This window comes from Tachypleus tridentatus, chromosome 12 (assembly GCF_004210375.1).
Source record: "Tachypleus tridentatus isolate NWPU-2018 chromosome 12, ASM421037v1, whole genome shotgun sequence".
NCBI classification, from domain to species: Eukaryota; Metazoa; Arthropoda; class Merostomata; order Xiphosura; family Limulidae; genus Tachypleus; species Tachypleus tridentatus.
The window spans coordinates 3,045,437-3,065,427 of record NC_134836.1 but is presented as its reverse complement, the minus strand read 5'-3'; the positions used below and the strand labels follow the sequence as shown (position 1 = coordinate 3,065,427).

At 34.9% G+C, this 19,991-nt stretch overlaps 1 protein-coding gene across 4 annotated transcripts in view; it reads left to right on the top strand.

Annotated features, from left to right (window-relative positions):
• LOC143235185 (myosin heavy chain, muscle-like) overlaps nucleotides 1-19,536 on the top strand; it is a 50,519-nt gene extending 30,983 nt beyond the window's left edge. For 2 of the 4 annotated variants that reach the window (XR_013018964.1, XR_013018965.1), the window contains exons 21-43: nucleotides 108-189; nucleotides 722-976; nucleotides 2,244-2,372; nucleotides 2,968-3,090; nucleotides 3,238-3,324; nucleotides 4,282-4,427; nucleotides 4,960-5,050; nucleotides 9,370-9,426; nucleotides 9,588-9,674; nucleotides 10,081-10,247; nucleotides 10,632-10,710; nucleotides 11,049-11,294; nucleotides 11,683-11,879; nucleotides 12,955-13,087; nucleotides 13,378-13,594; nucleotides 14,024-14,264; nucleotides 14,567-14,888; nucleotides 16,195-16,326; nucleotides 16,662-16,901; nucleotides 17,444-17,644; nucleotides 17,918-18,089; nucleotides 18,528-18,604; nucleotides 19,193-19,536. Coding sequence is in view for 2 of the 4 variants with exons in the window: in XM_076473090.1 (XP_076329205.1) it covers nucleotides 108-189; nucleotides 722-976; nucleotides 2,244-2,372; nucleotides 2,968-3,090; nucleotides 3,238-3,324; nucleotides 4,282-4,427; nucleotides 4,960-5,050; nucleotides 9,370-9,426; nucleotides 9,588-9,674; nucleotides 10,081-10,247; nucleotides 10,632-10,710; nucleotides 11,049-11,294; nucleotides 11,683-11,879; nucleotides 12,955-13,087; nucleotides 13,378-13,594; nucleotides 14,024-14,264; nucleotides 14,567-14,888; nucleotides 16,195-16,326; nucleotides 16,662-16,901; nucleotides 17,444-17,644; nucleotides 17,918-18,073; nucleotides 18,528-18,581 (3,442 nt within the window). In the remaining 2 variants the exon portion in view is untranslated. The remainder of the gene's footprint in view (nucleotides 1-107; nucleotides 190-721; nucleotides 977-2,243; nucleotides 2,373-2,967; nucleotides 3,091-3,237; nucleotides 3,325-4,281; nucleotides 4,428-4,959; nucleotides 5,051-9,369; nucleotides 9,427-9,587; nucleotides 9,675-10,080; nucleotides 10,248-10,631; nucleotides 10,711-11,048; nucleotides 11,295-11,682; nucleotides 11,880-12,954; nucleotides 13,088-13,377; nucleotides 13,595-14,023; nucleotides 14,265-14,566; nucleotides 14,889-16,194; nucleotides 16,327-16,661; nucleotides 16,902-17,443; nucleotides 17,645-17,917; nucleotides 18,090-18,527; nucleotides 18,605-19,192) is intronic. The other 2 variants (XM_076473090.1, XM_076473091.1) reach the window with 1 other exon arrangement.
• Nucleotides 19,537-19,991: the final 455 nt, after the last annotated feature.

Below are 19,991 nucleotides of genomic sequence, written 5' to 3'. Positions count from 1 at the left end.
AAATAAAATATGTGATTTACAGAACTTGGAATGTTTACTTCGTGAGTTCAGCATTAAACTTAGCCTTATCTTTCTTCTCTCTTTAAATCTTTATTATTTGTTTTTAGAGTTGCTTTGCTTATTATTCAAAGAAACCTCCGCAAGTTCTTACAGCTTCGAAATTGGCTGTGGTGGAAACTCTACTCCAAGGTACGATGTTTATACTTAACTGTTACTTCAGAAAGGAATTTGTTTCAATTCACGAGTTAATTAGATTTATTTGCAGGATTCAGTTTACTCTCTTGTACCTATGTGAGAATCATAATTAGAAACGTTTACGCATTTTATAAGAAATTTTATAAAATTTTCATAATTGTAATCAGCTTTTGGAAGGTGGATTTAAAAACAAAGAACGTCTTAAGCGTGACACGATTTTTAAAACAAAAGTGTTAACGAACTTTGGATATCTTTACAGAAGTCAGTTCAACCATTCATGCTTATTAATAGAAGATGATTTATACATAACTTAAAAACACTCAACCCTCTTAGACTCAATGTAAGCATTGTGTATTTCTTAATTTCACTGATTATAACGAAATAAAAGGTTAATAAGATGGCACATTGAGGACAGTTGTATGTCTAGTCTAAAGCAATATCTTTATTGGAACAAAAGAAGAATAAATTAACTCTGTTGACGTAATTAGCTGGACACATTTTTCATTCCACACGAATTGATGTGCAGGTCAAGCCTCTTCTCAGTATGGCTAAGGTAGAAGATGAACTCAGGGCGTTAGAAGAAAAACTCAAGGCAGCTACTGAGGCCTTGGAAAAAGAGGAAAAGCTAAGAAAGGAATTAGAGGCTCAAAATGTGAAGATACTTCAGGAGAAAAACGACCTGTTCTTACAACTTGATGCTGAAAGGTCCTCTTCTGGAGATGTAGAAGAACGACTTGCCAAAGCCTTGAGTCAGAAGGGTGATTTGGAATCTCAAGTCCAGGTACGTTACGAGTTTCTTATGCAGACAATTGTTTGTTTGAGTCGCCTTTTTCCTTAAACATTTCACTACGATTAAGTGACTGTTGTTTTTGCCTTTTAAGCACTCATAAAAAACAAACGAATTTCTGTAAATATAAGTAATTTACAGAAAGTAAACTTTAATTTATTTCACGTGATTCCTTAATACCTAGCTTGTCTTTCAATTTTCAAATATTCACATCTGACATGTAACCAGTCAGCTTCATTAGAAAATATATTATGATGGAAATAATTTTATTTGAAAACACAAACTTTACAATTTCTAAACTCTTAATATACAATATAGTATAAAAAAAAGATATTCTGCTATCTACTGCAGCTGTTCACAAAACTTCAAATAACTTCTAACTTCACTGGTCCACACATGTAGATATGGCATAACCTAGTTATTTTGGCTAAGTATAGTGCCTTAGAATAAAGGTTCAAGCATTTTACAGTGACAAGAAGGAAATGTGTGTCGACAGTTGCTAAACAAAGGGAATTATAGTATTATTTCGAACATACAGACATGTATGTTTATTAAACAGTCATAAGATGGGGTGTGGGGGGTATTCTGGTATACCTCTCTTGCCATACCACTAGAAAGTTAGTTTTCTTACACAGTCATGTGCATTTATTAGACCAGTGTTTCTCAACCAAATTTGCCAGATGACCTCTGCTTCCAGACTTTGGTCATTACGACCCTCATTATTTCTGCAAGGATTAAAATATCCTTCATATTTCTTGGTACAGTTCGTCACAATTCATAACAAAGGTAATAAGTGCATCTCTTAGACACCTCGAAGACTCAAAGAAAAAATAATGACTCTGCGTGGAAACCTGCTCACCATTTGAGAGACACTCTATTGGATAGTTGGAGACTAAAGGATAGAAAATATCTTGTTGGTCTCACTTGTTGAAAATTTTCGGAGTGAAAGAGTTTATCACTTTAATTATTTATAGTCACACGAAGTACATGAAGTTTAAAACAATAGTGACACACTTTGAGCCATTCTTCAACCGAGATTTTCAATCAAACCACAAATATAATAACGGAAGTATTTTACATTTTACGTAAAGGATAAAATTTTATGCATTTTTTTGGGACCGAAAAGCCTTTGTTTTTCTTGTCAAGAAAGGTAAAGAATTATTTCGAAATTTCAAGAATGGTAATTGTGAAATCTGAACTAAAAAATGTCGGTGAAATTGTCTCTAACAATATTTATACTTTGAACTTCTCTACTGAATAGGACCTCAATGAACGTCTGAATCAGCAAGAAAACTCAGCAGCCCAAATGAATCAGAACAAGAAGAAACTCGAGGGGGACATCTCTTCATTAAAGAAGGAAATTGAGGATCTTCAACTTGCTCTGCAGAAGGTATTGATAATCATCTAAAAACGCCCTATTTATGCCCTAATAAATATGGCCACACACCTTTTTCATTTCTGAAACTGTTTCCCTGTTATTATAAAGCAAGTGTTTGGCGTGCCACCAATATCTGAACGAAAAATGATGCATATTATTACGGTTTTGTTTCATTCCAAATTATAATGTGTAAATACAGCGTATTATAATATAACACGCAAATAATTATATGTTCTATACTGCTGTTTTTTTTTTTGCTTAAAAGCTATTACTCTCAATCATTTTCTACAAAATATACATTCGTGAAATTTCGAATTCACACGACTGAGTCATAAAGTAAAACGGTAACATCATTATTACAGTATAAGGATTTTTTTTCAACATGACGTTGCCGTTTTAATACTTTTTACGACTGATAAGGTTACAAACAACCTTTCTGTACAACATTTTAAACTGTAATTTCCCATTTACATACACGTTTGCAGGAAACTGAAATTATTTACAATATTCTTTCAGTATGTATGTTACGAGATTTTGATTAGGGTGTGCTAGGTTTGGGTTTAACTGTGTTTGATGATACTTCTGAATCACTAATGTTACTTTACAGGCTGAGCAAGACAAGGCGACAAAAGATCACCAAATCCGAAACCTGAATGACGAGATCGCCCACCAGGATGAACTTATCAACAAATTGAATAAAGAAAAGAAAAGTTTACAGGAAATTAACCAGGTAGGCTTCGAAATTATGCTCTGATAAGTATTTGTATTTCTGTTTGTAGCGAGTAATTATTACTGGTGTTTTCTTTCAAAGTTTAAGTTGTGATTTTTTTCGTTTTTTTTTTCATCCTCTTTGTTTTTGTTTTCTCTTTCGTGCTAGAAAACTTCTGAAGATTTACAGAGTACCGAAGACAAAGTTAATCACCTCAACAAAGTCAAGGCTAAACTAGAACAGACTCTTGATGAGGTACTCTAAAGTTTTACATCAAGCAAAGGCTTAAGTTGCAGTGCTTGCATGTTGTCATCACACAAAGGTTAAAGTTGCATTACTTGCATGTTACTATGATACAAAAGCTTAAGTTGCAGTGCTTGCACGTTGCTACGATACAAAGGTTTAAATTACAGTACTTGCATCTTGTTATGACACAAAGGCTTAAGTTGCAACTCTTAAATGTTGTCGTCACACAAAGGCTAAATTTGCAGCTCTTGAATGTTGTCATCACAGAAAGGCTTAAGCTGCAGTACTTGCATATTTTCATGACACAAAGGAATATGTTGCAACTCTTGAATGTTGTCATGACACAACGGCTAAACCTACAGCTCTTGCGTATTTTCATCAAAATAAAGTTTACATTCCAGTTCTTGCCTATTTTTGTCACACTAAAGCTTAACTTGCTACTCTTGTATGTTGTAATCACACAAAGGCTTAAGGTTTAACTTTCGTACGTTATCATCACAGTAAGACTAAAATGCTCGTGCATTTTATTTGACCTTTTTTAAAAATGAAAAACATTTATTTTTAAGTTTGTTAATTTATCACATTTTATTTTACGCTTTGAGATATTAGCTTTTCATACGATACAATATTAAAATAATATGTTCATTAACCTTTTTCCTCAGAATGTGTTCGAATTTCCTAAACTTTTCAACAAATTTAGGCCAGGTCATGATTAGCGTGTTTGAACTATGAATTCACTGCCCGTTTCCTTAAGACTTTGGTACTTTGGATGTGTGATATAAAAGTGACGACCAAATCCCACTGTTCAATCAGAATGCTACAAAGGTTGACGGAGGATACTGTTCGCTAGTTACCTTTCCTATAGATAACTTTCAATGTAGTTTTGCGCGAAGACCCTAAAACTAACTTCCTAACCCACTATTGTAAAACTTCGGGTGCTTAATGAATATTTTTTGAACTGTATAGTTGGAAGACAACCTTGAACGGGAGAAGAAACTAAGAGGAGATGTTGAGAAAACGAAGAGAAAGGTGGAAGGTGATTTAAAACTTGCTCAAGAAGCGGTAATCGACTTAGAGAAGAATAAGAAAGAAATGGAACAAGCACTTCAGAGGTATGTAACTTAAATAACACAGGCCTGCGAATTTAAACTTATTGAAAGTTGTTTCAGTCTTAATAACAGATTTTTTTATGCTATGCAGATTTCGAAAGTAATATTCTCTTTTTGTCTACAACTTAATTGTTTTTTTTTCAGAAATCAAGTGAAATTATTATTTTGTTTACCACAATGAACAATTTTTATTATAATCCTTGCCATTTTTGGGCTGTAGAACGATGATTAAGACTTTCACGTCTCGATTGGTTTAGAAAATTCTATAATCAGTGGTTGTCAAGATTTTAAGTATAAAAAATTATGACTTAATTTCAACGAAAATAATTCACTTGTACATAGCGTTTTGTGAAAAATCCATACTTAATGGATAAAAATGGTATTGTTTTCGGATTCACTTTACAGTAGTTGCTGTTGAACATGTAAAAAATTTCAAGACAATAAAACCATCGCGGGCATGTGTAATTAAATAACTAATAGTATTAGCTGAAGCAATGAAACAAATTTTATAATCTAATGATTTTTATTTCAACAGGAAAGAGAAAGAAGTAGCTAGTATTGCTTCCAAGTTAGAAGATGAACAAAACCTGGTCGCTAAGCTCCAAAAGCAGATCAAAGAACTCCAGGTACGTGAAAGGTAGTTTTATAGTGTGTCTAGTGCCTGTCAGAAAATTAAATCATGGTTAAGCTTTCTTCTAATCGTTATCAAAAATAAGACTTGAAACATATTCAACCAAAGTGTCCGAAACATTTTTGTTTTCTTGTTAAAAATATGTAGATTGTTTATGCACATGTGTACCTGGATATGTAAGGTGCTGGGAAGAAGCTGTCTTTCATCGCTTAATTTGTTTGTTGCTTCTTTATGCACTTACTACATTCATCAGATATGTTATTTATTTTTACTTTGGCCCGGCATAGCCAGGTGGTGAGAACGCTCGGCTCGTAATCCGAGTGTCGCGGGTTCTACAATTACGACAGAAAGTATTCGTACCCCTGCGTCGTGAGTAGTTTTCTCTTCATAACTTAAAAAGTATCATGATTAGGATAATGAAAGTAGGTTATATTATAAATATTATATAAACACACATCTACATAAATGTTTATGTAAATTGAACGACAAATAAACTGTTTATAAACAAATAACCAAACATAGGAGGAGCAGAAACTGTTCGTACGTCTACTTTAATGGCCAGTTGTGTAGCCTTTTAGGTGAATTACTTGGCGCAATCTCTCCTCATAGCCCTCCATGATTGTTTGACAGTACTCGACTGGTATTTTCTTCCATTCTTCTTTACAGAAGGCCTCCAACTCTTGCAAGTGTTTCGCATGACGCTGATGAACCCTGGTCTTCAACTCATGCCAAACGTTTTCAATTGGGTTGACATCGGGTGACTGCGATGGCCACTCCAGCACGCTTATATGGTTCCTCTGCAACCAGGATTGCACATATCTCGATGTGTGCTTAGGGTCATTGTCGTGATGGAAGATCCAACGACGCCCGAGCCGCAAGTTCCGAGCATCATTCTTGATATAAGTGCCTAATATATCAACGTACTCTTCTTTTTCATGATTCCGTTGACGCGGTGAAGGCTGCCTACACCAGAAGAGCTAAAGGAACCCCATAGCATGATCGAGCCACCTCCGTGTTTAACTGTAGGGACGGTGTTCTTTGGAAGATTTCGTTCCCCCTTCTTACGGAAAATATAGCGAACATAATTGTGGCCGAAAAGCTCGATTTTAGACTCGTCTGATCAAAGAATACTTTTTCAATAGGTAAAGGGTTTATCTACATGCTTTCTTGCATACCTCAATGGTGCTTCTAAATGAACAAGCTTTGAATATGGAGTTCTACGAGGACGGCATGCTTTGAACCTAGAAGAGCGTAACATGTTCGTAACTACAGAGATTCTTACTTTAACCCCAGTTTCCCTTACCAGTTTCTGTATGTCATTACGTGTTAAACGAGGGTTCTTACTAACTTCTCTGAGAAACTCCCTCTTGGTTCTCTCTGGAATTTTGGTGGGGCGTCCGGAACGAGGGAGGTTAGCAGTTGATCCTGTAAGCTTTGAATAGTAGATTTCGGCACATTAAGTTGTGTAGCAATACCGGAAAGAGACACTCGAGACTTGTATTTTATAATAATTTGGTTTTTTAAATCGCTGGACGGTTGTTTCCTGTTCGCCATGATGACCAAGCAGATAATGACGGAGACGGCGCTAAATTGCCGGAAGTACATTTTTTGCTGGCTAAATTCCAATAATTATGAAGCCAGTGTCTAGTTCTGGAATGGTATAATGTAGTTTTTTCGCCAAACTAAATAAATTTTTTACGGGAATAATCTACATTATACCAGGGGTACGTCGTAATTCGGGACGCAGGTGTCGTAACTGTAATTCCCATCACATCATACATGCTTGTCCTTTCAGCCTTCGGGACATTATAGTGTTATGGCCAATCCTATTATTCATTGGTTAAATAGCTGCCCAAGAGTTGGCAGTGGGTGGTGATGACTAGCTGCCGTTCCTTTAGTCTTACATTGATCAATTAGGGACGGCTAGCGCAGATAGCTCTGAAGTTGCTTTGCTCGAAATTAAAAAAACAAACAAATTATTCATGTCACTGTAGTGTTTGTCAAATCCAAACACTAGTCACGCCACTGTAGTGTTTGTGAATCCCACAGATTTGTCATATCTCCATAGTATGTATTAAGCTGACAAATTATGTATGTAAATATAGTGTTTATCAAACCCACACATTAGTCACGTCTCTATAGTGTTTGTCAAACTCACAATTTAGTCCTGTTACTACAGGGTTTGTCAAACCAACATATTAGTCATGATACTATCATCATCATCATCATCATTCACCACTCGATTCCATCAAGGAATCGCAATCGCTTGCGGGTTCTTCAACAGGTATTTAAGTGAGTAGGTTGTTAGCCCACTGCACCGAGCCGTCCCTTATTTAGTAGTGTAAGATTAGAGGGAAGGCAGCTCATGATACTATAGTGTTTATAAAACCCAAACATTAGTTATGCCACTATAGTGTTTGTCAAACCGAAACATTAGTCATGTCACTATAATGTTTGTCAACCCTAAATACTAATCAAACCCATACATATTAGTCATGTCACTATAGTCAAATCCAAACACTAGACATGGCTGTATAATGTTTGTCAAACCACCACATTAATCATGTCGCTATAGTGTTTGTCAAACCCAAATGCCTTGAACTTTAACAGGATTTGCTAGTGTTTGTTAATATTAACACACAAAACTTTGAAACAAGAAATTATATAAGTTTCAACTCTCACAGCTATTTTTGTTGGCAAGAAACTTTAAAGAAGTTTTGAAATTATATTCAACACTAAGTATTTATGGCTCGGTTGAGTGATGGTTACCTGACTCAGACTCATCCGTTAGCAGATGATGTTTGAAAATTCTCTTTGAGTGTCAACAGTCCAGCAAATCCGTCCCTAATTGGGCGGTTCTGAAGATGGTCCACTGAGTAATGACTCACGAATCATCGCACTGGAATGTTGTGATAGTGTGCTTTTAAGGACTCACGTCGTTTCTGTGGATACGGTTACGCTACGGTATACCTGTTGGTAGTGATGATGTTAGAACTTTCAATCTACAGAAAAAAAGTGTTAGCGAATCCGAGCAGTCTAGAGAACAGTGTAGATAACAGTTAGTAGTGATGATGTTAGAACTTTCAATCTATAGAAAGAAAGTGTTAGCGAACCCGAGCACTCTAGAAAATAGTGTTGAGAAAACAGCTACTGCTTGAATTTCTCAGATCAAATACTTTCTGGAGACGCTAGAATCTTTACGAAATTTCTACATAGTATTTTTCATGATGGAAGTGCAGTCTTTACTGAAAGATCCAACTCAAGAACCCCAAGATACCACAGGTTTCCCAGAAGAAAGTGCATCGTTAATCACTAATAGGGGTTTGGTTCTAAAAGCAAAGTGTTCTGAGAACTTTGAAGTTAACATAAAACCCTCACAGGAAAATGTTTCGATTCAAGATAATTCATTGACTGAGAACGTTTTGTAAAAAGATGTGTTTTATCCTCTACAGAAATCTAACTATCGTTCCCCTGGGAGTTTTTTGTCTGTGACCAGCAAAAGAATTATTCGCAAAGCTCAAGAATCTACTTTCACAACCTCTTCTTGCATTATTCACTTTCTTTATGAAGTAGGGTTTGTTTTCTTAATTTTATACCCAATACTGAATGGTTACTTGGCGGTTAACATTTCTTTGCTGATTTGCGATCAACTGTAGCAATGTTCTGTTTTTCTCAACTGACAACTTACAAGGCTAATTTATGTAATTGAACTGAAATATTTTTAATCTTATTTGGCTTGGACGTCTACATAATTGATGTTAAAGGTACGGTACAATTATTTCTACAAATATATCAAATATTTTCTGCCTACAGCATGTTGTAATTAAACCATACATCCTTCAACCAGGCAGCCAGCACTTTATCAAGCTTTAGCAATGGAATATGAGAGTATGATGCATGAATATCGCTATTTAATTGAGAATGTTTTTTTCTAAATAATCCTTAACGTATTTAAATATACTTATATATGTAACAAATTCGTAAATCAGATTCAATATTTAAGGTTAAATATATAAATAAGTAATTTCCCGAATACAAACCGTAGCTGAACTCTACTGTAGGTTAATTATCGTTAGTCGTTTTGAAATAAGGTTGAAATACAACCACCCTAAAATAGAAATCCAATATATAAGTTTCGAAAAGATGCAAGACTGGGTACTTACATTAAAGTTACAAACGTACATTTAACTGGATTACTTTTCACTCAGAAAATTCATTTTCACGCTTATAACGTTAAAATGCTTGTTCTCTAAACCACTCAATATATATAGTCCAGTATATTATAAAACCTAATTCACCTTTTGTTTTCAACAGGCCAGGATTGAAGAGTTAGAAGAAGAACTTGAGGCCGAAAGACAAACCAGAGCAAAAGTAAATATTTTAGATTTTATCTTTATAACTTTAAATAGTTATCATGCAATTGAAAGCCATTTTCTGAAAAAAAAAAAAAAGTTATCTTATTATTACACTGTAATAGCTACATAGGTATTGATTTTATCATTATTGTATGTAAACTGAGTTATGTTTTCTAGGCCGAAAAACAAAGAGCTGATCTCAGTCGTGAACTAGAAGAACTCAGTGAGCGTTTAGACGAAGCTGGTGGTGCTACCTCTGCTCAGGTAAGTTTATTTATGCACACATTATTGCTTCCATACGCCTAAAATGTAGCAAATAAACGAATTTTTATTTAGATGTGTGTTGTTAATATTCTTTAATAATTGTTGCAGTGCTGTCTTATGTCTATCGGGTTTTTCTGTTTCTTGTTTTTCTAACACTTAGGTCGTATATTTACGAAGTATCGAAAGTGGTATTTGTTGTCTAAAGACCATGTGAATGATATTTTTAAAGAGTTCCTTGTAAAAGATGTGAGATAAGTTGCTTGTTACTAAATATAATAACAACATGTCACTAAAATATTGATTTTACTGGACTTATCTGATAATTGGAATTGATGATGTTAGCTATAGTGTTCAGGTTTGTCATTTGAATTGTCTTGCAAAATAAGTAAATCTTTGTGTTTGTCAGATTGAACTGAACAAGAAACGGGAAGTGGAACTTTCCAAACTAAAGCGTGATCTTGAGGAGGCCAATGTCCAGCATGAACAGATCCTCTCGAATATCAGGAAGAAGCACAACGACTCTATTGCTGAACTCAGTGAACAATTTGAACAGATGAGCAAACATAAGACAAAGTAAGCAATATTATAAAACCTTATTAATTAAATGAAAAAGACATCCATGCTAACCACACTGTAGAAAGCTAGTTCATTAGATATTTTTAGTAATAATATGTAAAGATAACAACACAACTTGTTATGTCCATGTTTTAAGTATTAATATGTAGAGGTAATCACACCACATGTATACCTATGTTTTAAGCATTAATATGTAAAGATAATAACGTAATGTAATATATCTTTGTTTCAACCTGTGCACATATCTTGAACTTTGTGTCTTTCTATGACTACTGTATGAAATATTTTAAAGACTTCTTATAAGGTGAATTCGATTAAATGGAACTAGTGTAATTTGTGCAAGATTAGAGTGATTTGGAATAAATGGTGAATTCTGTGTAGGATTGAAAAAGAGAAATCGCAAATGAAGGCCGAATTGGATGACATGCGGGCTAGTCTTGACCAAGTGAACAAAGAAAAGGTCAACTAACAGTTATTTTTTATAGTGAGACGCAGAATAATAGTTTATATTACAAGCATTTTTATATCTAAACTTAGAATAATATTTGATATTACAAACATTTATGTAGCTAAACTTAGAATAGCAGTTAGTTTATATAAAAAGCATTTTTATAGCTAAACTTAGAATAATCATATTTATCAGGTTTTTTTTAATAACTGTAAAACCCTTAGAAGTTAATTTGTCAGAGTTTTGGTGAGTTAATTAAATGAACCTTTTAGATAATAAAACCAAAATGCATTTATTAAATTTTACTTTACAAATAACGAAACGTGTAACTTGATGCGGTCTGAATGTAGGCCAATTCCGAAAAGAACGCTAAACAATTGGAAGTCCAACTACAAGACGCTCAATACAAGTTAGACGAAGCTAATCGTTCATTGGGAGATTTCGATTCTAACAAGAAAAAAATAAGTGGAGAACTCGGCGAACTTCAGAGACAGCTAGAGGAAGCTGAATCTCAAGTTAGTCAGCTCAACAAGCTAAAGATGTCCCTTCAGACTCAGCTAGAAGAGACCAGGAGAGCAGCTGACGAGGAAAGCAGAGTGAGTTCAACTCGAACATATCAATTATACTTTCGAATCTTTATATATTGTATCATGTAAAATCTAATTCAATTTATTTTAAGCAGCTTCTCTGATAGAACTATTAGTCGGAGTCCAATGACAAGTGTTTTATTGGTAAAGTTCATTACAAGTAAATATTTCTGGAAATTGTTGTTGCAAAGTGGTTGGTTCGTGAAATAGTTAAATAACAAAAGTGTAATTGTTAAACGTACACTCGTTACCTTGGTGATGATTAACTCCACTTAATCTGAAAATCGACGTGTAGCGTTACTGAAACCCTTTGAGCCTGATACTGATGACTAGAAATGACACAGTGTGAGCGTTAATGTTGGGTGTACTCACGAGCACTTGGTTCTCTGTTTCTCAGGAGCGCGCTGCAGCGATGGGTAAATGCAGAAATCTGGAACACGAACTGGACGGCCTAAAAGAACAACTGGATGAGGAACAGGAGGCCAAAAATGATCTCCAAAGACAGCTCAGCAAATCTAATGGAGAAATTCAGCAATGGAGGAATAAATTTGAAAGTGAAGGCCTTGCTCGGGTCGAAGAACTGGAAGATGCTAAGTATATGACTTTGATTATATGTATCTAACAATTTTAAACTTATAGTGTCGAAATAGTTAAGCTTTGCAAGTGGAAATAGTTAATTAGCTATATAATTAACTGTTATAAGTTACGAAAATGAATCAATTGTAGTTCTAACTTGTAGCAAAGTTACGTTTTATTGCATTTGTATTTTATGGCAATGTTACTCAAACTCTCTGCTGCTGTCTCTAATGTTGAACTGCTGACGAATGGGAAGATGGGCAGCCAGCCTTATTCTCACATCCAGCGTCCACGACAATGGATGGACTGTCACTTTTATAACGCATGCACAGTTTAAAATATGGAGAGTATTTTGTGGTGTACCACAGATACGAGCCCTTTTCGTTAAACTCAAAGCTCTATCAGAGAGCTAACCCACGCCCTTAAAATTAAATAACACTCACCACGACTATTTATATATTCACTGCACAATAGCACAATAACATAAAATAGCATTGGCCAACTAAATCGGACTGGACGTGTTCAAGTGGTTAGTTAGTTAGTTAGTTTTTTAATTTCGCACAAAGCAGTGTAAGACTAGAGGGAAGGCAGCTAGTCATCACCACCCACCGCCAACTGTTGGGCTACTCTTTTACCAACGAATAGTGGGATTGACCGTAACATTATAACGCCCCCACGGCTGAAAGGGCGAGCATGTTTGGCGTGACCAGGATGCGAACCCGCGACCCTCAGATTACGAGTCGCACGCCTTAACATGCTTGGCCATGCTGGGCCCAAGTGATTAGTGTGGTGTAGTGTCGGCCCAAGAGTCTATGGTTCCTGCCCCTTTATCGCAAATAAAAATAGTTCTCCCACTTTTGGGGCTGCGAGTGTGTTATAAGAGTAATGGTAAAATTCCAACCCCAGTCATCGATTAGATTAGGCCAAGAGTTGCCGATGGGTGCTATTGACTAGCTGTCTTGCCTCTAGTCTACCAGTTCAAACGTAGGGACGGCAAGCAAAGATAGCTCATGAATACCTTTTCACGAATATCTGAAACAAATCAACCCAACTGAATCATTATTGATATTTCTTTTGTCGTGTCTTCCCACAGACACAAGCTTCAAGCAAAGATTCAGGAAGCTGAGGAGAATGTCCAACAGATGAATGTTAAATGTAGCAATCTAGAAAAGGCCAAATCTCGACTTCAAGGAGAGATAGAAGATATGTCCATTGAGGTAGAGAAGGTGAGTACTAACATTAAATAAGTCTTACAATGTTATCTTGTAACGTCTGCCTAACTTGCTACACTTCTGTTACATAATGGCAGTTTATAAATAGTTTAAATGTCGTGTAGTACTTTTTGGTAATTGCATTATGTTTTCAGATTCATTCTGCTATCACACACACATGAAGATACTAGTTCTTTTCACTGTGAAGAACGGTTCGTCTGAGTGATAAGAGCATTTTAAAGTCGTTTTACAATTTATAGCACTCTTGCTTTCCGTCTCCTTAAAATGTTTGTTCTTTTTCTCAGGCCAACAGCCTTGCCACTACATTAGAAAAGAAGCAGAAATCTTTCGACAAGACAATAGCAGAATGGAAGCAAAAGGTGGACGATCTCCGTTCCGAGCTGGACGCCTCCCAGCGGGAGTGCAGAGATTACTCTACTGAACTGTTCAAGCTGAGAACTTCGTATGAGGAGAGTCAGGAGCAGTACGAAGCTGTTAAGCGTGAAAACAAAAACTTGCAAGGTGAATATATCATTGACGTGCAAATTTTTCAGTATTTAGTTAAATGCGAAATTAAGAAAGCAAAACTTGCAAGGTGAATACATCATTGATGTACAAACTTAGTTCAAGTTTAACTGAATCTGAAACCAAAAGAAAAACATGCATGGTAATTATGTTGTTAATATACCAATGTAACGAAATTATAACTATCTAAAATGGCTTTGAAGATAAATAAGAAAACAATAACAACAAAAAAACGAACAAAGTCTCTTTTGGGAAATATCGTTTCCTGGTTTGAGCAATTAATTTAATTTTCCTCTTTTTAATAGCAATTTGGATCAATTTTTCATGACATAATTTCAATTATAATTCGTAAAATATTTAGCTGCAGCTTTCTATTTTAGGCTTGCTGTTTTAGCCTTATTTTGTACATTTCTCATTTGATACTAGATGAAATCAAGGACCTTATTGACCAACTTGGCGTGGGAGGTAGAAGTGTCCATGAGCTGGAGAAATCCAAGAAGAGGTTAGAGATGGAGAAGGATGAGCTCCAGGCAGCTCTGGAGGAAGCAGAGGCTGCATTGGAACAGGAGGAAAACAAGGTTCTCCGCTCACAACTTGAGCTTTCTCAGGTTCGCCAGGAAATCGATCGCAGGATTCAAGATAAAGAGGAAGAATTCGAGAACACAAGGTTTGTGTAGATCTATTTAGTTTAAAGTTTCTTACACCATAGTAGAATGAAATGGGTTTCAAAAACTTTAAAAACCTTGAGTTTTTTTATTGTACCCATCTTGGAAATATATTTTAAACATGTATGGGTTCATTACGGACCCATGGACTTTACGTTTGGTAAGACAGAAAATCAGCTTTTATTTTCAATTTCCTATTCTTTGATGAATGGTTTAACAAACGTGTATGAGCGTTGGATGTTTCTACTTGTTTATAATTGTTTTTTAAAGACTGTATATATATATAATATATATAACTCTACAGGAAGAACCATCAGCGAGCGATCGACTCTATGCAAGCCAGCCTAGAAGCCGAGGCCAGAGGTAAGGCAGAAGCTCTGCGCATGAAGAAAAAACTTGAAAGTGACATCAACGAGTTGGAGATCGCTCTGGACCATGCCAACAAAGCCAATGCTGACGCTCAGAAGAACATCAAGAGGTACCAACAGCAGATCAAAGAACTTCAACAGAGCGTGGAGGAAGAACAAAGAGGGCGTGATGAAGCTAGGGAACAATATGCCATGGCTGAAAGACGTAGTAATGCTCTCCATGGTGAACTGGAAGAAAGCAGGCAACTTCTGGAACAGGTGAGTTAATTCGCCACTGTAATTTCAAACCAGTTAGTGAGGTCGAAAGTACTAATATTTCTCGTTTATTGCTTTAACACTAAAATCTGAAGTCGGAACTACAGAAAATAGTGGTTGGTTTGGTCATCAAGATATCCAGCGAGCGATAAAAAGCACTAGAACTGCTTTTCAACGATAATTTAGTGTTGCAACTTTTGTACTCATCAGCTAACTTCGTATAGACAAATTTGTATAAAAATAAGTTTTTCCCAGTTTGTGTCAAGAATTTAGCGAAAGTGTATTTCTTTTTGAAAATGAATTTACCTATAAAATACTCGTTTCAATGATAAACTGGTCAATATGCACTGGGAAAATCTCCAGAAATCATGATTACCTTAATATCAGGAGCAAATGGAAGGTTGAACGGTGTCATGTTTCCATGATAACATTGTTGGTAAAACCACGATGAGGATCCTGTTGAAATTAAGGCAACCAGAAAGTTAGAAAGGCCTTCCAAAAAGTTAGAATCCAAAGAAAAATGGAGAAGAAAAATACGAAGCAGACAAAATTTAAAAAAAATATATGTACTTTTTTCTCATATTAACCACTTTTATTGTTTTCTGGGATTGGTAGACTTAGGTACTATTGATCAGGCTCTAACCAAAGTCATAAGAAATGAGTGTAGAACATATATTATTGTTTCTATCAAGTATATAAAGTGTTTTAGATGCCATAAACGTGTTGAAAACCATTCTTGAAGTGCACATCAATATCAAAATGGAATGGTTTTCAGCCAAAGTAGCCTAGCCTTGGTTTGAAAAGACTTTTCGTCAACACTCCCCCTCCCCGAAAAAACATACACACACACAAACGCATGTAATGAGTCTAATGACGTTTGTCGAAGTAAAAGATTAAACTTTATACAAAATATTATAAGGGAAATTAGTCTAGCGGATTTTCTTATGTTTAAAGTTTTTATCAAAACATGACAGTTTCTCTATTTCAGTTCAAGATTTTAAGGATATAAAAAATAAAACTTAACGCGCGTTACTCAGAAAAAAATGTGTCATAAATTATGCAGAGTGCGAGGTATAGTATGAGGAGGAATCTGAAGAACAGCTACCACCTACCATCCCATCCAGCTTGAAAACCTAAACAGACAGATAAAAATGTATCAATCAGACCTCTTGTCTGGGTGTCTAGTTTTCGTCTACTAATGCCTTCTGGAACTATAGTTTACCCATTATTTTAACATTTTTTATAACTTCCTTGTTATATATCTGCTATTACTTTATACCAATTTTAACAAACCCTTTCTTTCTACAAGGCTGACCGTGGACGACGGTCAGCAGAAACAGAGCTGGCCGATGTCCACGAACAGATGAATGAATTATCCGCCAATTCTGCCTCCCTGTCTATGGCCAAGAAAAAACTCGAAGGAGAAATGCAAGCTCTGCAAGTAAGACATTCTGTTTATCTTTTTGAATAAGTTGTGATTTACTAATAGTAAAAAGCAATAGTGGTAACACACTGAAATATACATAAATGTGAGTCGTTTTTAGTCCCTTATGTAAATATTTTTATTAATTGCAAATTATTAAACTTATCTTACAGGCGTAAGTAGATCCTTTTACGAATAAAGTGTTTGTTAGGTTTAATAGTGGTTTAAGTTGAAAAATTCAGTTTCTTTCACTCGATTCCATTTCTTGTAGGTATGTATGCCATATAGATAAAATAGAATAAACATAGATGAAACCACAGATTAAATAGGATAAACATTAATATCTCAATTAGTCCGATTTGGACGAGATGCTGAACGAAGCTAAGCAGTCCGAGGAAAAAGCCAAGAAGGCCATGGTGGACGCTGCTCGCCTTGCCGATGAACTAAGAGCCGAACAAGAACATGGCCAACAACAAGAAAAGATGCGTAAAACATTAGAAGTTCAAATGAAGGACCTGCAGGTCCGCCTGGACGAGGCTGAGGCTGCTGCTCTTAAGGGTGGAAAGAAAATTATCCAGAAGCTGGAACAAAAGGTAAATATTATCCCTCTCCTAATTAATCTTATAAGAACTAAAATGGTGGATATTATTCCTCTTCTACCTCTTCTATGTTATAAGAACTAAAATGGTGGATATTATCCCTCTCCTAGTTAATCTTGTGAGAACTAAAACGTTAACGTGGGAACATACTCTGCGTTGTCATAATGATTTTGTGTATATTTGAGCAATATTCTTTTCCGTAAAAACTATTTTATTTTATTATTGCTTTAATCTTCATCAAGAAATTCTGAAATCTTTTCGTTACGTTATTGGACAATATTTATACAGTTAACTATGAAAAATTATGTTCTATATTATAATGTTGTAAGTTATAATCGGCTTAAGTTACAATTTGTTTATATTTTATTGTACCTGAATGTGTTTTAATTATAAGAAAACAAACACACACACAAACCACGGTTATGTGGTTACCTTTACGAATCAAATCTAATTATCTTCATTTTTAATTGATCACTTTTAATCGTATGAACGACTTATATCCGCGTTTAATGATAGTCAAACCATGGTATTATTAGGTGCGAGAACTTGAAAATGAACTGGAAAATGAACAGCGCCGTTATGCGGACGCTTCCAAGAATTCCAGAAAAGGAGAGCGTAGAGTCAAGGAGCTCCAGTTCCAGGCTGAGGAAGACCGCAAGAACCACGAGCGTATGCAAGACCTGGTAGACAAGCTGCAACAGAAACTCAAGACTTATAAGAGGCAGATCGAAGAGGCCGTGAGTATAATTCTACTTCAAATAGCATATAAAATACTTCACTGATTTACGGAGACTGTATGCTTAAAGCGTAGTATAATCACCAAGACTTAAGTCAGTTAGTATAGAGAATGTTAAATTTTACTGTCGTGGGCTATATAAATGAAATGTGATTTTGACATTAAAATATTAATATCTATATATTAATTGGAATAAAGAAAACCACACTTAAGCCATCAAGAATTACTTATAATTATATCTGATGTGTATAAATGTTTTACCTCTGTTTTAAAGGAAGAAATTGCTGCCTTGAACTTAGCCAAATTCCGCAAAGTACAACAAGAGTTGGAGGATGTTGAAGAGAGAGCTGACATGGCTGAGAACACACTTGCTAAACTCCGAGCCAAGAATCGTAGCTCTGCCTCTGCTAGTCGAGGGGCAAGCCCAGGAGTAAATTAAATTTCTTGTAATACGTTCAAAGTAATTTAATAGTTAACAGGGACGTAATCTAATTGTGAATGTTGCTTAGCTTGTGATAAATGAAAATCGTATAATTTTAATTCTTTTAATATTTGATACTTAACTAGGAAATGGTTTTCTAGAACATCTCGGCTGTTTGTAGTTTCTTTTTGTTTTTTTGATTAACATTTAACCCGATTATTAACATTAAGTATTTTTACATTTTCTGGTGGTTACTGCATATTTGTTTCTTTCTCTTTCTTGTTTGTATAACCACTTTTTTAGAAAACATTTGTCAGAAGGATCTGTAATAGTTGTCTCTTCTTTAGAGTTAAATCTTTCATTTGCTCTATAATAGAAGTATTCTTTTTAATTGATGCTTTATTTTAGAAAAATTTGATTTCCATGTCAGATTGATAATAGTTCTGCTTTTCACTCTTTTTAGCCTGTTTTGAGAGCAAGTCGTCCTAGAACTAAAGTTGGAGGTGATGAGGAATAAGCATTTTATCTTATACATTATTTGTAAGTCATTTCCTCAGTTTTTATCGGCATATTTATAAGTTGTTTATTACCTTTATAACTTCCTGCTTACAAGAAGATACCCCAAAATTCTATTTTTAATAAACCATCTCAAAAGTAAACCTTAATTTTTGGTAAATGAGGTTTCTATTTCACATGCGATATTATGATTGTCATCGCATATAAAATGACGTAATTAATCGTATTGAGAGTAACTCGTCACGCTCAGATCACCTGAAATATTGCAACTTCCATTCGTAGCGCATTGTGTTCAAGTTCTTCTGTTGATTACTTCCTTTTTAAACATATGTGAACAGTAGCGACTAATCCTTTGCAAAGTCGAACCTTATCCATTGTTATGACTGACATAAACGTTTAATAGAACTTTTTTTAAATATTTAGTTTAACATGTGAGCATAGTTCATACACAGTAGTGAGTAAAAAACAGAACATGGAGCCTTACTTGAGAGTTAATCTGCGATCCAAAAACTAGAATGAAATAAGCAGTATGGCAAGAAAGCCAGTGATCATATTCGTTGTTATGATTTTCAACAAAAAGTTATTTTCCTTGTTTTTTCTTCTTTAATTCAGGTCTTTTTCGCTTTCTTCTACCAAGATTTCCTCAGGAGATTGAACACTCGCAAAAACTCCCATATCGCTGACTAACCCTACTGACTTTTACGAAATTGAAAAACTTTATAAAACTTAAAAAAAGGAACGTTCAGTGTGTGTGTGTGTGTGTATACGCCTTGTGTGTTTACGTGAACTTCGACATGGCGTGAACCAGATCATCGTCTTTACTATATAAAAATGGTGGAAGTAAATACAAGTGTGTTTCCTGTGTAAAGGATCATCGTTCGAAGTTTTCTTCCTGTGAAAGACTGTGTGTGTGTATTCTACATGATTTGACCTTTCAATTAAAATTATATCCCGAATTTTATTCGTCTTGCCTTTTTTGCTCATCATTGCTCATAATTTTGTTGTTGTTCAGTAACCAATAAATATGATCAAACATACATGAAAATTGCAATGGTTTGCGCACTAGACATAACTGTGTAATCTTAACTATTTCAACATTATAACAGTTTAAAATGGCAAATTACAACACAATACCTCAGATGATTATAGATTTATAGCTTACTTTTTACACATTTAGTTAAATTTCAAGTTATATGTCTCACTAAATACTTAAAAAATTCTTGAGACAATGAAAACTGTTTATTACATTTAACAGGTAATAAATAATGATTAAAACATTGTGGAGACAGCAGAAACTGTTTGAAACATTGTAGAGACAATGAAAACTGTTTATTACATTTAACAGGTAATAAATAATGATTAAAACATTGTGGAGACAGCAGAAACTGTTTGAAACATTGTACACATAATA